Source organism: Balaenoptera physalus, assembly GCF_965194825.1.
Source record: "Balaenoptera physalus genome assembly, chromosome: 17".
Taxonomy (NCBI): Eukaryota; Metazoa; Chordata; class Mammalia; order Artiodactyla; family Balaenopteridae; genus Balaenoptera; species Balaenoptera physalus.
Genome location: NC_138895.1, coordinates 83,345,859 through 83,362,838, shown reverse-complemented (window position 1 = coordinate 83,362,838; position 16,980 = coordinate 83,345,859). Strand labels below are relative to the sequence as shown.

Below are 16,980 nucleotides of genomic sequence, written 5' to 3'. Positions count from 1 at the left end.
ACAGAGACAGGAGACCAGAGGTGGCACTCAGGCACAGGAAGCGGCATGTCACAGACTTGGCCCTGAGCCCTGCCTGACCTCGACCCCAAAACCCTGACCCCGCAGCCTGGCCACAAGCCTCCACCCTGGTCGGGGTGTCTGTCTGGGGAGGGATGTCCCTCTCAGCCGCCACGTGTAGAGCAGGCCTGGGCGAGTGAGGTTTACGACCCACCAACTCACCCTCCTGGCCCTTGTCACGTCCAGGTCTTTCCTGCGCACCCGACCCTCTGTGTTCCTGCAGAGCCACCAGCACTCACAGAGGTTATGCTGGGTCACACGTGGCACCAGGCCGGTGCACGGCGTCAGGCATGCGTGTGCCCCTGCGAGGCCACATCCGCCCCAGGGACACACAGGAGTGGACGCAAACAGAGACCCAGACAACACACGTTCGAGACCTTGGTCACGGGCACACACAGACACCCCAGGGCCAGAACAGGCACATGGAACTGGAGAGCAGCACGGCAACCCAGACCTGCATGGGGCAGCCAGGAAGGCCAGCGGCAGCCCGGGATGCCTGTGCCCCCTCCCAGGCAGAAAACCGATCTGAGTGTGCCCCCAGCTCCTACAGCACATGTGAGCGCCAGCCGAGCTCTCCAGGGCCCAGGCAGCCTCCCCAGAGAGGACACTGTGGGGGACAGAGAGCCAGGCTGGAGCCGCTGTACCCCTTCCCCTTCCTGGGTGGTGCAGCTTCGGCTCTGCCCTCCGTGCCTCAGTTTCCTCCTCTGCCTGGCCGGGCCTGTGGACTCCGCTGCCCCAGGCTCCCTCCCCCAGGGCCCTGAACCACGCTCCTCAGGGGGCCGACGGGGGCGGGGAAGACGCCCGCCCCGCCCCCACCCCGCCCCCACCCCGCTGCCTTTGCCCAAAAGGAGCCCCGAGCGCGGGCCTGACGTCAGCCCCCAGGAAGGCGAGGTCCGTAGGGAAACTGCAGTAAGTGGCCCACAGAGCCGCAGCCGCGGCCGTCTCCTCTCCACGCGGGCGAAGGTGCGGTGAGTCCCCCTCGGGCTGGCCGGGCCTCCCCTCTCTGAGATGAGATGGTCGGTGCCGGGGTCCTCACGCCCCAGGCAGGCAGGCAGGCAGGCAGGCAGGGGGCAGGGGCGGAGAAAGACCCGGGCTGGAGAGAGCTCAGAGCCCAAAAGTGGCTTTGCGGTCCCACCCTGCAGGGAGCCATTGTACAGATGGGAAAACTGAGGGCGAGGGTGAGGGCAGCTATAGCTGACCAGGCCAAGTGAGGGGTAGGGGAGGGAGAGCTCCCCAGGGCTCGAGGGGGCACTCTGCTGTGCCGAGCCCCACCTGTGCTGCAGGGCTCCCAAGCCCCCTCCTCTGGACTTCCTTCCTTCCTTCCTTCATTCAGCACTCTCACTGGTCCTCTGCTGGGTGCCTCGATTTCCCCGTCTGGGCGGCCCCAGAGGTCAGGGAAGGGGTTGCGGTACCCCAGAGGCACTTGATGAGCTCTGGGACCTTGGCCACCACCATCCCCCAGGCTGGGGCAGGGCCAGGGGGTGAGGGATTTGTGGGGACAGGCTCCGACCAGGGCACACCTCCTGACATCCCACAGCTCAGGTCCTAGGCCCCAGCCCGGCCCTTCCCCACCCTTGTAGGGCCGGAGAAACTGAGGCCCAGGGCCCACCCAGCCCCCTACGTGGACCTCGCAGCTGGCACTGCCCCCGCCTGGCTCGCTGGTGGTGCCGGCCCTGAGAAGGCAGCAGGAACAGGGTCCCGAGGGGGGAGGGCCAGTTGGGAACTGGACTGTGGCCAGGGTGCTGGGCAGGGCAGACGAGGAGCAGCTGTGAGTCCTGGGGCAGGACTGGGAACGGAAGGGGCTGGAGGCGTGGTGGCAGCAGCTCGCAGCCCTCGGACAGGCGGCTGGCCCCACCAGCGGCCCCCATATTCTTCTGCCAACCTGTGGCCGCTCCCAGCCAGAGGGTTACCAGGGCACCACCTCCCCTCATGGCTGTGTGGCCATGGACAAGTTGCTGCCCGTCTCTGAGCCTCAGAAAAAGCAAAGTCTGCTGCTTCTACAGCCCCGGTGTGTGGGGGAGGGGATTGGACGTTTCCTGAGCACCTCCTGGGAGCTTGCGGGCTGGTCTCCTTTTGTCCTGCGGTAACCTGATGTGATGAGGTGGGTCTCAGCACACCCACTTTATAGGTGAGGAAACTAAGGCTTGAAGAGGCCAGAGGGGGCTCTCAAAATCATTCGTTTGTTCATTTAGCCACAGCCCAGGCCTTGGCCCTCACGGCACTGCCAGTCCAGTAGGGGAAAAACAAGAAACAAATAAATATGAAGCTGTCAGGTGGTGGGAGGGCTGCAAGGCAAGAAAAGCAGGTGGAGGTGAAGGTGTGCTGGGAGCTGGGTGATCCGGGAGGGCCTCCCTGAGGAGGCGGCCCTGGGGCCTGAAGAACACTGGTGGACCCCAACCCTGCTCTGCCCTGCTGGCTATCAGCACACCCAGGCTGCCCCTCAGACCCCTCATGGTACTCTGAACACAGAAGCCTGTTCCCACCTCAGGACCTTTGCACTTGCTGTGCTCGTCCCACTGCCTGGAGCACTGTTCCCCCAGGTCCTCCTGAGGCCCCTCCTGCTCCTGAGCAGCCACAGTGGTCCCCCCAGCCACTTTCTAGCCCACTCCCCGCAGCCACTTTCTAGCCCACTCCCCGCAGCCACTTTCTAGCCCACTCCCCCCAGCCACTTTCTAGCCCACTCCCCCCAGCCACTTTCTAGCCCACTCCCCCCACCCTGCCCCTGCCTGCGAGCTCCATAAGCTAGAGCCACATCTGCCTGAGACCCTCTGTGCCCCCAGCACCGGGTTCAAGGCCAGGTCTGATGCCTCCAAAGCATGTGGTCCTCATTGTTCCTCTGACCTTGCCACGGGGCTGTGTGGCCTGGGGCAAGATGCCTGTGTGCCCTGGACCTCTGAGTCCTCCTCTGTACAGTGGGACGTGGTAAACTTTCACTGGCGTGGTGCAGGCAGGAGGGTCCACAGAGCAGAGTTCAAATCCCAGCTCCTCCGCCCCCAGCTGGGTGACCCCAGACAGGCCACTTAACCTCTCTGGACCTCAGTTTCCTCACAGGCAAAATGAGGCCAGCAGCACCAATGTGGGGCATCCTGGGAGGAGTCATGAGAGTCTGGGAGGGGTCATCTCGGATGCAAACTGTGAAGTGTGGGATTAGGGCTCTGCCCCAGTGGAGGGGTGTCCAGGGGCCCAGGGAGGACTGTGGGCGTGGGCCCTGTTGGTGCCGGGGGCCTTCAGCAGGTGACGCAGGCAGAAGCGGCATGCCGGGCCGAGGGAACGGGCAGAGGCCGGGCAAGGGCAGCTGCAGATCCATGACCTGTGCCCCTGGGGAGGCTGGGTCGGGGGAAACGGTCAGGTGCTGCAGCAGCTGCAACCATCAGGACGAGGTGAGGGATGAGCCAGGGTGGCAGGGAGGGCTGTCTGACCCCCGGCAGGACCCCCATGTGCGGCGACGCCTGAGGCTGCCCCTCCCAGAGGAGCTTGCGTTTCCATCAGAGCCCAGATCTCAGCCAAGGGCTCTCAGATGGTGGAAGGTGAGGCCGAGTCAGCCATGGGGGAGCCCAGGTGCCCGGCACTCCACCCACACCCACGAGTGACCCCTCTCCCTGAGCTGGGTGGAGGGAGCGCTGGCCAGGATGAGGAGCTTGATTCCAGCTGGTGCCACCTGGGACCTGCCGGGTGACCACGAGCCAGACTGGCCCCCTTGGGGGCTTCCGTAAGGGCCCAGCTGTCCCTGGATGGAACAAGCAGAGACTCAGACTAGCCAAAAACAGCAGGCAATGTTCTAAAGCAGATGCCATGAAACCAAGAATAATCAGAAACATAAACAGGCAGATGGTTCCCCCAATAATGGCTATTTTGGCCTTGGAAGGCTGTGAGGGTCATCCCAACAGGGGCACAGGCATATGCAGGTACTCTGTGTACCCAGAATCTGATTGCCCACAAACTCCAGGTCCAGAGATGCTCACCCCTCCCTGGTCCCACCCCTGCCTGGGCCAGGAGCCAGTGGACCTAGGTTTGAGTCCCAGCTCCATCAATTTCACTCTGTGTGTCCTAGGGCCTGACACTCACCTTTCTGGACCTCCACTTCCTTGTCTATAAAACCCACGACTGCTGTGTGGTCGCAGAGTGTCTGGCATGGCGGCTGGTTCACAAGAGATGCTCCAGGCACCTTGGTCAGGAAAAAGGCTGGGCCTGTCCTCCATGCCTGTCCCTCCCGGCTCCTGATGCAAGCAGAGCATGGGATCTTGGGCCACACTTCCAGGCGGGTACCTGTTGCCCAGGGCTGAGGCCAGGCCCCCTGGCTGCCCTGGTCCTGTGCACGGCAGGACAGGAGGCAGGCAGGCTGCGGGCTTGGGGTATGCTAGGCAGCTGGGCGGCCACAGAGGACACACAGGGACGGCGAGGTGGTTTCAGGAGAAGCCAAGGAGAGGTCAGGATGTACCCCCTACCTGCCGAGGAGGGGAGGTCAGTGTGGCCCGTGTCCCCCTCACAGTTTGTAGGCAGGTGCTGGCACCCTGAGCCTCTGGGTCTTGGCCTGTGTCTCTGGGCACACAAGGACCTGAAAGCTGTAGGTGGAGGCAGCGGGGCATGACCCCCCATCAGTGTTCAGTGGGGAGCTGGTGCGGCCCTCAGGCGGGACGGAGAGGGAGCCCCAGGAGGGGACAGGGTCAGGTGACTTGGAGAAAGATGCTCATTCCCTGGGTTTGAGAGCTTCACAAAGGCTCTGAGAAGTCCTGCACTGAGCACCCGGTGTGACCTGGGCCTCTCCCCAAGATGAGCAGGCGGGCCCAGGCAGGCCTCCGTTCAGGTGGGAAAACGGGGTCTCTAGCACTGCTGTTGTTGTCATTATGCACCTTCTTTGGGGGGGGCACCTGTGGCCGTTTGTCCACCCAGCACCCCCAGCTGCTCTGCCGATTTCATTTGTTGGTTTGCTCACTTGTCCATTCAACAAATATCAATGCCAGCATCACAGGTGAAGGAACTGAGGCTCTGAGACTTGAACCAAACACCTCTGATGAGCACCAAGGGGAGGGGGAGGGGCAGGACAATGGGGACCGACGGACCCCCGACGATGGTCAGGGTGACTGGGTGGGCTTCCTGGAGGAGGCGTTAACCCTGCTCGGCTGGGAAGACTGGTGGGTAGTGAGGGGGGAGCCGAGGGCGGAAGCCAATTCCAGGTCCAGGGCCCTGGGACGCTGGGTGGGCTGTAAAGGGGCTGGGCCAGGCAGGGAGGGCACCGAATGCCTGGGCGAGAAACGGGCCTCGCCCTGCAGACCCTGCCGGGCTCGCTCAGCGGTTCACTCAGCCAAAGGGAAAGATGGATGTTGCTCTGCGCCCGGCTATCCTGGGTGTGCTGAAGCGACAGACAGGAGCTCCGCCCCACGCCCGACCCCACCAGGCCCGCCCCGAGATGCTCACAGTCTGACCGGGAGGCACCGTGGGCCGGTCCTGGGCTGGACGGCGCTGGGGGGGCAGCACCCGGGAGAGGTAGTGGGCCAGCCGCGGTGGAAAGAGAAGGCTTCCTGAGGGGCTGAGGTCAAGAGGAAGCCCTAAAGCGGGCAGGAATACTGAAGTGGGGGAGGAGGAGCAGCTTGGGCAAAGGCACGGAGGTTGGAGGGTGCCTGCGGCGTCGTCATTCAGTTGGGGCGCGAGGAGACTGGGGAGGGGGCTCCCCTAGCCCTGCTCAGAACCTGAGGCTTTTCCCAGGGAGGACCCCTGCCCCAGCGATCCCACCTCTGAAACCTGGTTGTGACCAGATGCCTGTGAGGAGAGCATATCAGGGAGGGGAAAACATCCTTCACGCCCCATGCCTCCCCTAGAGGGTCTTGGAGCTCCAGGTCTGCGCATCTGGGGGTAAGGGGAGACGTGCCACCCTCACCAGGCACCAGGCGGCAGCAGTGTACTCCCCGCACCCTCTCGCACCTCTCCACGCCTGCACCAGGGGCTCCGTCTCAGCTAAGGCCCACAGCAGCCCTGAGGAGCAGCATAATACAGCCGTGCCAGTCCCCACTCCGCACAAGTGGAGACTGAGGCTCAGCGAGAACCCCTGCAGGGTCAGAATGGGAGGCCCACAATGGGAGGGAGGCCCACAAGGTTACCTGCGGCCAGGAGCCCCAGGGCCCAGCTGGGGGACCCCGGGCTAGTTGCTGAAGCTCCCTGGCTCTGCATCCTGCGTCCTCACTGATAAAACATGGGTTGTGCCTCCTCCACAATGATAGTAGGAATCCAGATGTGTCTCCCCAGGGCCCCATGGGTAGGGGGCAGAGAAAGCAGACATATTTCTAGGGAGGCCAGGGGCTATAGGCTTGGGTCAGAGAAAGCTAATTTATGCTACAATATAGAAAGACCATTCTTGTTTTCAGAGAGTTTTGCATTACAGTGGGCTAACCTAGTAGGTAGTGAGTTCCCCGTCCTCGGAGGAGTGCAAGCTGAGCTTTTTTTTTTTTTTTTTTGGCTGTGTTGGGTCTTTGTTGCTGCGCACGGGCTTTCTCTAGTTGTGGCGAGGGGGGGCTACTCTTCGTTGCGGTGCGCGGGCTTCTCACTGGGGTGGCTTCTCTTGTTGCGGAGCACAGGCTCTAGGCACCCAGGTTTCAGTAGTTGTGGCACGTGGACTCAGTAGTTGTGGCTCGCAGGCTCAGTAGTTGTGGTGCATGGATTTATTTGCTCCACGGCATGTGGGATCTTCCCGGACCAGGGCTCGAACCCGTGTCCCCTGCATTGGCAGGCAGATTCTTAACCACTGTGCCACCAGGGAAGCCCCACAAGCTGAGCTTTTACACATTCATTCACTCACCCACTTGACATATACTGAATGTGAATGTGCAGGCCTCTCCTCCAAAGATTCACAGGCTAGTGGGGAAACTGGACAAGAGGCCAGGCAATGACAGAGCCACGGGTGCAGTGAGGGCCCAGAAGTGGCAGCAAATCTACTTGAAGCAATCAGGGAGGGCTCTCTGAAGGAAGAGGCATCCGAACTGAAGAAAGCTGACAGGTGAATAAGAGGATATAGTCAGAATTATTTTAGTCACAAGTGACAGAAACTCCAAAGTAACTTAAGCCAACGAGGGAGATAACCAAGTCCCAGACTACTGGCTTCAGGAAGGGCTGGATCCAGGCGCTTGAACCACCCTGTCAGGACTTAGTCTCTCCTCCTGGTGGGTTTCTTCTAGAGGAATACGGCCATCAGCAGCTTGAGTCTCATAACCAACTAGTGTGGCAACCCCAGAGAAGAGAGCTGCCAGCAAAAGTCCCAGGGCTGGTAGTGATTGGCTGGGCTGGGGTCATGAGGCCACCTGTGACCAAGCACTGTAGCCTGGGGTTCTGTGTTACAGGAGCCCATGTCTGAGGCTAGGAGCTGAGCAGCGCCAAGCCACTGAAGGACTTTATCCCACACATGGTGGAGGGAGGCTGGGACTTCCTGCCCAGAGGTCCCAAGGGCTCCTCCTAGCCTGGGAAGCATTGGGCCTGCGTCTCGCCCCAGTCCCCAAGCCGCCGGGATTCCACCACCATCCCTCTGCCCTGCTCCCTGGAAGAGCCCTCTAGAGCAGTCTTGCGGCCAAGACATTCCCAAAGGTGCAGGCATGTTCAAGCCTTGAAGTGCTTCAGAGCTGGAAGTACCCTCAGAGCCACCTGCCCATTGCGTAGATGGGGAGACTGAGACCTGGGCAGCCTGGGCAGTGGAGGAATTCCTGACCCTTCTTCCCAAGACCCCAGTTTCCTCTGAGATGGGCGGGAGGGGAAAGAGGAAGGAAGAGAGGTGCAGGAGGAGGGAGGCCCCCAGGGACCCGAAGCCTGGGCCCCACCCCCTCCCCTCCCGCACAGCTGCACTCCAGCTGTTCAGTCCACCCAGGACCAGCACTCGCCCTTGGGGCCTGGGGCTGTGCAGAGTCCACTCTGCAAGGCCTGCCTGCCCACCCTGCTGTCCTCCTGCTGCTGTGCTCCACAGGGCACCCCCCTTCCCTAACCCTCACCTTTGTTTATACTTGGCCCATCTCCCATCCCCCCACCAGCCAAAATCCTCTCAGGACCCTTCCAGGGCCACCTCTTGACAATGTGTCGGTACAGCCTCAGAAATGGATTCCAATTCTGCCCACTTTACAGATGAGGAAACTGAGGCTCAGAGGCTTTAAGGTCACAAGCCGATTCTGAGATGGAGCCAGGCTTTGGGTGGGGCATCCAGGCCAGAGTCGAGACTCTCAGTGGCTATGCTCCGGTCCCCCCAACCCACTGTGTGTCTCCCCCTCTGACCCTGAGCCCCCGGAGAGCAGGTCCGCGTGCCCTCCGCTCTGCCCAGGGAAGGGCCTGAGCGTGGGTGGGCGGAGCAGGCCAGGGCAGTGGCTCGTAGATGTGCGAAGGCTCCCAGCCTGGGACAGTTGCCCTGGGGCAGTTTCCAGACCTTGAGCCCGGCACGGTGCTAGGCACTACGAGGACGTGGCCCCTGCCCACTGGGATCCGGCCAGCCGACCCCAGCTGCAGGGTTCGCTGCACCTCAGCCAGGACTAGGGCACCTGCCAGGAACGAGGAGGGGACAGGGCCATGCCTCCACCCTCAGACTGGCTTCCTCAGGCTGTGGAAAGCACTAGTGACCCCATTTAGCAGATGAGGAGAAAAAGGCTCACTGACTGGCCAAGGTCCAGGGTCGAGGGAGTGGCAGGGCTGGGCTCGAACCCAGGTATCTGGGACTCCTCTGCTTGCTCACCACCTGGGGCCCATCTAAGGCCAGGTCTGTGCCCCCCACTCAGACTGGGTGTGAGGGCCAGCGTCAGGCTGTCCCCACAGAAGAGCAGAGGCTTCTCTCCTTTCCCCTCATTCCCCTCACTGCATTTAGAGTGGAGCAGGGCGGAAGGCAGGTGGGGAGTGGGTGCCCGCCGTGCACCTGCCGGACGAGGGGACCGTTGCCTGGGTGCCCGCCCTCCCTCAGGCCCAAGGACCCAGCTGTGGGCTCGCACTAGGCAGACCCAGGTTCGAGTCCTGGCCTGTCCCTTCCAGAGCCTCGGTTTCCTCTGAGTGAGTGGAGGAGGCCAGGAGCCAGGTGGGTGAGGAGGTACCATCACCAGTGCCTGGGTCTGCAAGGGAACCGATGCCATGAACCCGCTCGGAAGCTGCAGAAAGAAGGTGCTGTTGTTACGTCACTTTGCGGGCGGGGAGGCTGAGGCTCAGAGAGGTTAATCAACACCCGGGGTGACCCCTCGTGAGTGGGGGCCAGCCCCCAACCCGCACCTGCACTGGTTACTCTTACTGTTCAAGTGCTCCCCGCAATGCCCACCGCCATCACCAGCTGTGACATCCCACACCACACTGAGCCCCATCTTCCCACGGGAGTGTGGACAGGCCCAGCCCGGGCTGGCAGGTGGGGGTATGGGGCCCTGGGTGTGGACAGAGGGAGGGGCGGACATGGTGGAGGCGAGAGCGAGTCAGCCCCAGACTGCAGGACCGGCAGGACCACGGAGGGCAGGGCTAGTGCTGAGAGCATGGAAGGGGGGAGCTCTGCTCTGGGGTCGGGGGGCCCGCGGGAGGCCTCGCGCTTGACCAAAGCAGATTCAGGGGGTGGAGCGGTCCATCCCGTGGAGCCTCAAGGAGGACCAGGAGCTGAGGCAGTGGAGACCACGGGGGAAACCGAGGCCCAGAGAAGGAGTGTCCGCCCTGAGGCCATGTGGGGTGGAGGCAGCTCAGCCCAGACACTCCCAGCCCAGTGCCTTCCCGGCCCCAGAGAGCCGAGCGCCCTGGACTGTGGATCCCCGAGGCCATCAGCAGGCCCACCTCCACAGGGGCCGGGGTCTCACGGTTTGAGTTCCTCATCTTGCGAAACAAAAGGGATCGTGAGTAGATGCCCCCAGAGAGCGGTCAGTGAGTAATCAGTGTGTTATCACCGTGAGAGGTGAGTGGTGTGCTGGGGGTGGCGTAAGCAGGGTGGGGTGTCGGGGGTCTTATCATACAGACAGAGACAGTCAGACTCAGCAGAGAGCAAAGGGGAAGAGATGGTGGTGTAGAAAGCCAGGGGGGAGGGCCCGGGCTGTGGCCGTGATCTGAGCTCCGGGCCGGCGTGACAGATGCCAAGGTTCGTCGTGTTCTGGGACTGACCTCAGTGTGTGCGCGGATCAGGCTCGGACTCTCGGGGCTGAGAATCACGGCATGCTTGGCTGACGTCCTCTGTCCTCACCTGCCCGGCCTCTGGGGCGTCCCGCGCGTCCCCCCGCTCTGGAGCCCCAGGCGCGCGGCCCTGGCCCACACCGCCGCCGGCACCTTCAGCGAGGTGCTGGCCAGCATGCCAGCAGGCTGTCCCTGGGGGGCTTCCTGGGAGGACAGGCTCCCCGGGGCCCGCGTCATCCTGGGACTGAATGCCAGAGGAAACCTTCTGTGGTGTTTATTATTTGTCTCTGATTGTCACATGGATGCAGACCTCATGCAGACACGTTGGAAAACCGAAAAGCACGCAGAAGGAAATTCAAAAACCTGTTTGCGTGTGTCTGGGGCCAGCTCCTCTCTCCCTGGGCCCTTCCTCCTGGGGTTTGGCCGCGGCATCGTGTTTTCCACAGTAGAGCAGGGACGCACTGGGAGGCATCCGTCTCCTTCCTGGGGGACTGCGGGGGCCCACGCTGCCTGAGGACGAAACCCACAGCCCTGAGGCACCAGGATGCCAGCCCCACAGCCTAGCCTCATCACCTCCCCTCGCTGCTCCTCAACCCCCCGCGCCCACAGAAGGTCTCTCCCTGCCCCGGACGTCCCTCTCGCTCCCTGTCTCCCTGAGCTGCCGTTGGACAAACACATCCAAGGACCCTGTGTGTTAGTGGCTTGGGGACACCGGGCACAGGACAGCCCTCCCAGAGGACCCCGTGAGCTGAGGCCCGGGCCCACTTGCGCTGGAGGTGGTCAGAGGGGCCGGACACAGTCGTGGGCGGCATCCGACTCCTCCCGGCAGCCTTGAGAGTTAGCAGACGCCCAGGGCCGGCGTCCCAGAGACAGAGGCTCAGCCGAGGCCACTCTCTCTGAGCAGGAGGATAGAGACAGCCGCCTGCCCTGCCAGGGGCTCCCTCCCGGCCGGGTTGGGACCTGAGCCTCAGCTAGCAAGAGGTCCCCTGCTGTGCCCACCCCCTCCAGGCTGGCATTCGGTCCGCAGTCCCCCAGCGGGCACGACCTCCACTGGGTGGAAGCTGCCAGAAGGAGCCTGTTGCTCAAGGATGTGCAGTAGCCGTCCGGGGGGAGTGGGCAGCGTGAGGCCTGTTCACAGCGGACGCCTCACTTCCCTTGGCCGCCAGGAAGGGCGAGGGGTCTTCCCTCCCCTTGCAGGTGGGGGAGGGCGCACTATGCCTGGATGTCCCATGTGCCCTCCCCGCCTCCCCGCTTCTCCCCAAAGCCTTCTCCTTTCTCCTGAAAAAGCCAGAAATGTCCTTATTTGGAGGATCAGCCTGGCCCAGGGCGGGGGTGGGAGCCTGTTAACCCTTCGTTTATAAACAAAGGGATAAATCTCAGCAAGTTAAACAGCTCTGCAGGAGCAGAAACAGGGTGGGCGGCCCCAGCCCCAACCTGCCCCCACCGCAGTGTCTGGGCCACCAGGCCGGGACCAGGCAGGGAGCACAGTGCTTGTTTAACTCACACCCGCTGTGCTGCCGCCGCCGGGGCCAGGCTCCAGGCTCGAGCCCCAGTGAGCCACCCCACGTGGGCCTCCAAGACAGCAAAGGTGGCCGCCTCTCAGGGCTGGGGAGAAACTGGGGCGGCCAGGGGGCTGACTCCCAGCTCCCCAGTCCCAGTCCCTTGGACCCTTATGAGGACCTTCACCCAGGACATTGACCTGGTGCCAGCCTTGCAGGAGGTGAGAACAGATGAGTGGCCCGGAGGACAGGGGCTGTGACGCGTGGGTGCGGGAGCTGTGGCCTGGGGTGACCGTGGGCACGGCTCCGTCCTAGCAGAACTGTGGCTTATTTGGCACCAGCTAATGATGCGCTGAGCACTGCTGTGCTCCGTTAATCCTCCCAGCAGCTCTGTAGTCCCAGTGATATAGATTAGGACGTGAGGCACAGAGAGGTTAAGCGACTTGCCTGAGGCTGCACAGCGAGTGAGGAAGAAACTGGGATTGGAGCCCAGGCTCAAACACCACACACTTGGCCCGTCATCTTACCTGTGCCACACCAGTCGCCTTTGTCATCTTTCAGTCCCGGTGACAGTCTTGCAAGGCTTTTCACCTCCCGTTACAGCGAGGAGCAGCCTCAGAGCACTAGCATTCTGCTAAAGCTCCACACTGGCCCGTGCCAGGGCCAGGCGAGGCAAAGGCACAAGGGCGGGAATGTTGGGGTGCTGGGTGGGCAGACGAGCCAGGTGAGGTCCAGCCTCGGGGCAGGGCCCCAATAACCCCAGGGTAACCCGGTCTCCTTCCTTCCAGGCCCCGGGCGTGCGCTGGCCCCTGTCATGCCCTCCGCGTCTTCCGCGGGGCCCTCGGCCATGGCTGCCCCCAATGCCACGGCGGCGGCGGCAGCGTGGACTAACGTCAGCATGCCGGAGACGCCCCTGTTCCACCTGTTTGCTCTGCTGGACGAGGAGCTGCACGCCGCCTTCCCAGGCCTGTGGCTGGCGCTGATGGCGGTGCATGGCGTCATCTTCCTGGTGGGGCTGGTGCTCAACGGGCTGGCGCTGTACGTCTTCGGCTGCCGCACCCAGGCCAAGACGCCGTCGATCATCTACACCATCAACCTGGTGGTGACCGACCTGCTGGTGGGCCTGTCCCTGCCCGCGCGCTTTGCTGTCTTCTACGGCACCCGCGGCTGCCTGCGCTGCGCCCTCCCGCACGTCTTTGGCTACTTCCTCAACATGCACTGCTCCATCCTCTTCCTCACCTGCATCTGCGTGGACCGCTACCTGGCCATCGTGCAGCCCGATGGTTGCCGCCGCTGGCGCCAGCCTGCCTGCGCCAGAGCCGTGTGCGCCTTTGTGTGGCTGGCCGCCGGCGCCGTGACCCTGTCCGTGCTGGGCGTGACGGCCACCGGCGGGCCCTGCTGCCGCGTCTTTGCGCTGACCGTCCTGGAGTTCCTGCTGCCGCTGCTGGTCATTAGCGTGTTCACCGGCCGCGTCGTGTGCGCGCTGTCGCGGCCGGGCCTGCCGCGCCAGGGCCGCCAGCGCCGCGTGCGGGCCGTGCAGCTGCTGCTTACCGTGCTCGTCATCTTCCTCGTCTGCTTCACGCCCTTCCACGCCCGCCAGGTGGCTGTGGCGCTGTGGCCCGACGTGCCACGCCACACCAGCCTCGTGGTCTATCATGTGGCCGTGACCCTCAGCAGCCTCAACAGCTGCATGGACCCCATCGTCTACTGCTTCGTCACCAGCAGCTTCCAGACCACTGTCCGTGGCCTCTTCCGCCGGCACGGAGCGGAGCGCGAGCCCAACAGCTGCGACGTGGTCAGCATGCGCAAGAGCTCCAAGGACTCAGCTCACCATCACATCCTCGGCGCCAGACCCCGAGCCCTCACGCAGGCCCTGGCTAATGGGCCTGAGGCTTAGTTGGTAGGACTTTGCAAGGGGGCCGAAGGTCAGGGCTGGACTGGGCATGCCAGGTCAGGGACAGCACGGATATCTGCTCTACCCGGGTGGCAAATTGGGTTCACCTGATCAATTGGTGATGGCTGCCCAGTGCACTGCGTGGAGGAAGTGTCTAAGGCCACTGTGCTATGATTGATTAGCAATGTCTGCCATGGGCTCTAGATAGGATATGGTGGTCTGAATGCTGACAGTTTGCCATCCCTAAGGTATATATTGTGTCCATTGAAAACTCAGAGGGGTAGCCAGGAGCTGCTTCTCACTTGGACCATTCAACCTCTAGAAGGGGTTCCTGAGAAACATGGACAAAGATGTTTTAGATACTGGGAATTTCAAAGAGGGTTAAAAAGATAACCTGAAGAGGTTCCCTCCTCCTTTTTCTCCCTCCCCCACAAAGAGAGAAGAACAAGAACAGAAAGGAAGTGTTAGAGGACACAAATGTTATGTGAGCGGACGTGAAGGGTTCACGTCTGCAGGACCTCCATTTGAGGCATCCATAAATCACACAGAAAGACAGCCTGACACCGTGGGGTGCTTTGCTGTGAGTACTGTGATATCTGGGCTGACACTCGAACCAGAAACTACCCTACAAAGGGGAGACTATTTTCCACCCACCAGCCATGAGGGGGAGGCTGAGTGGCACGTACAGGTGCCATGAGTGGGAGATGGCCAATCAAAACTCAGCCCCACCTCCTCCAACATCCCCTTGCCTGCCCCATGGAGACCACTCAAATCTTCCCAAAGCCCCCCACTTTAGGAACCATCTTGGAAGACCCTGCCCGCTGGCCCAGGAGGGCAGTAGGCTCACAGCCCATCCTATGGATGAGAAACCAAGGGCAAAGACACAGAGACTGGAACCCAGGCCTGCTGGCCTAAGGCCACCGTCTCCCCACACTCAGAACGCTTCATTCTCCCTCTCACCTGGCTCATCATGCCTCCCTGCCTTTCCCGGGGAGGGAGCATTTCTCTGGCTTGGGCCTCTGGTCGCCTCCTCTGAGCTGGACTCCAGGATAGCCCCTGCGTGCCTTCTAGTGGAATGTTCAAGCTCCCATGAGCCCTCTCCAGACTGCTGTATGGGGGGAGGGCGCCTGTTGTGAGACAGGAGCTCTGGGCATCCCAGGCACCTCTAGCCACCAGGCTCCACCCTCTCACATGGCCACCACCACTGAAACTGGTGAGATGGACTCTGGGCCCCAGGTTTGCCCTTTGTCTGCAGAGAAATGTCCTACATGGGACTTCCCTGGTGGTCCAGTGGTTAAGACTCCGCAGGGGACATGAGTTCGATCCCTGGTCAGGGAACTAAGATCCCACATGCCACACGGTGCAGCAAAAAAAAAAAAAAAAAAAAAGTCCTACATGCTCAGTGGCTCCAGGCAGAGTATCCTGGCCCCGAGTTCAGGGCCCTGGTGCAAGGCCTGGATAGGAGGCAGAAAGGCCATTTATATCCCCATATTACAGACAAGGAAACTGACGCTCAAAGAGGGAAAGGACCTTGCCAGGGTCATAGAGTACCCAGGTACTGCAAGACCAGTACTATCTGCTGGAGCCCCATGGGGTTGGCTCCTTTGGCCCTAGGACCCTGTGGGGTGGCCAAGGTGGGAGATGCTGGAGCCCGGGGGAGTCCAAGGCCTGCTCAGTGGGGTGCTGGGGGAGCTGGACCCAGGGTTCCTTCCTGGGCCCGGGTGCTCAGGAAGCAAGGGGTGTGGTTGTCAGCACCAGGACCACCATCCTTGGCCTTGACTGGGTGCCGGGCGCACCATGGAGCCTCCCCCCACCTCCCAGCTCAGAGAGGGGCCCAGAGCTCCATGGAACAGATGAGGGGCCTGGCTCTTGGGAAAGGAGGGTGCGGGAGAGGGCTGTCGGTGCCAAGAAGCCCACGGTGACGGCGATGCTGACCCCAGGGAGTGGCACTTATGGTGGGTTTTCAGGCAGGGAGGCTCTGACAGAGCTTTGTCTCTCCCCGGCCTGCAAGCCGGCACCTGGGCAGTCACACAGCAGAGGAGGGAAAGTCAGTGTGAGGTGTTTGTCCCAGCCCAGCACCACCTGTGGGCTTTCCTCCAGGGTCAGCAGCCCTGATTCTATCCCAGGTTCTCACTCTAATTTATACTAAAGAGTGAGTGGCTGACTCGAGCTGACTGCTGTGCTTGGGGGCGGAGGGGTTGAAATTCTTCTGGAACAATCCCTTCCTCAAGGAGGAGGGCAGTCTCTCAGGTAGGTGAGCCAGCGTGGGTCTCAGCAGACATTGACTGGGCACCTGCTGAGTCCCAGGTCTGTCTGGCCCTGCTTCACACCCAGTGTCTCGTTAATCCCCACCGTTCATGGAAGTAAGAGCCCAGGGCAGAACTGGGATCCAGATCCAGGGTGGCCAAGCCCCCTCCCCTTGTCCCACATGTGAAATCCCACCATCCAGCCTGGGTTCCTCAGGGAGTGGAAGAGCCGTGGGAATAAAGGATGCCAGGGCCCAAGGGAGCCTTCCATCACACCCCAGAGCTGTCTGATGGCCCCCATGCAGAGCCCTCGCTAAGTGGGCCTCAGTTTCCCCCACTCTCCACTCCTCTCCCTCCTCTCCGTGGCCTTGCAGCTGGTGGGCAGGGGGCTGGGGGCAAGGGATTCACCACACGTGACCCCACAACTTCCTCAGGCACTTGCTTCCTCCTCCTGACGGCTGGCTCCTCCCCACTCCCTCCGTGGGGACACGGGCCCAGGAGCCTCCAGAGGCCAGACTGGGACTGTCCTTGTTCCCACAGGGGCCAGAGTGTGAAGTCTCTGCAGTCCCCTCCACATGGCCTCCCTTCCCAGATTTTTGAAAAGCCCAAGTGACGTGAGGTGGCTTGTGTATTTATATCTGATGTAAACATTCTCCTTAACGAGGAATCCTCGTCCTGAATTAAAACTGTTTATTCCCTTCGTGCCCTTGACTCAGCGCCCTGGCTGGCGGGCAGGGGTCGCCGTGGGGCACTGAGCCAGGTGGGGGCCCCCTCGTCCCCCCAACTTCGCTCACTGTCCTGTGGTTGGGGACAGTGGGCTCCACGGGAAAGTCTGTGGTGGTGGGATCGTGGTTTTGCCATCACTGCTGGGGGCAGGCGCAGGGGCCTCTGAAGGGCGAGGGTTGGAGGGGATGCAGGTGGTAAGGTGTGGGCCGTGGGTGGGCACAGTAGCTGGTTAGGGGCACAGCCCAGCAGAGTGACGGGTCCTCGCCCAGGCCTGGTGCCAGCTCCGCCTGCCCAGGGAGAGAACATAGGCGTGGGCAGGTCAGCCAGACTGTCCACAGCATCCAGTCAGATCCCCCAAAGGTATGATCTGGAGGGAGAGGGAGGAGGTGTGTCAGCTGGTAGACACCGAGGGAGGGACTATGGCACCTCTACAGAGCGGGCTTACAAGGCAAGTGCTGCCGAGCTGTCCATC

The 16,980-nt window shown here is 62.2% G+C and overlaps 1 protein-coding gene across 2 annotated transcripts; it reads left to right on the top strand.

Moving 5' to 3' along the window:
- Nucleotides 1-934: 934 nt before the first annotated feature.
- Nucleotides 935-16,482, top strand: GPR20 (G protein-coupled receptor 20). 2 transcript variants are annotated; one of them, XM_082432909.1, is made up of 2 exons: nucleotides 935-1,020; nucleotides 12,431-16,482. In XM_082432909.1, exon 2 carries the CDS (start codon nucleotides 12,457-12,459, stop codon nucleotides 13,537-13,539), a length of 1,083 nt encoding a protein of 360 aa, XP_082289035.1. In that variant the 5' UTR covers nucleotides 935-1,020; nucleotides 12,431-12,456; the 3' UTR covers nucleotides 13,540-16,482. The 2 variants fall into 2 exon arrangements, with proteins under 2 accessions (XP_082289035.1, XP_082289036.1); XM_082432910.1 differs by having other exon boundaries at nucleotides 937-1,025.
- The last annotated feature ends 498 nt before the right edge of the window (nucleotides 16,483-16,980 follow it).

What these genes read in the sequence shown, in the direction of transcription:
- GPR20 (XM_082432909.1), top strand. Translation starts at nt 12,457, where the DNA reads ATGCCCTCCGCGTCTTCCGCGGGGCCCTCGGCCATGGCTGCCCCCAAT.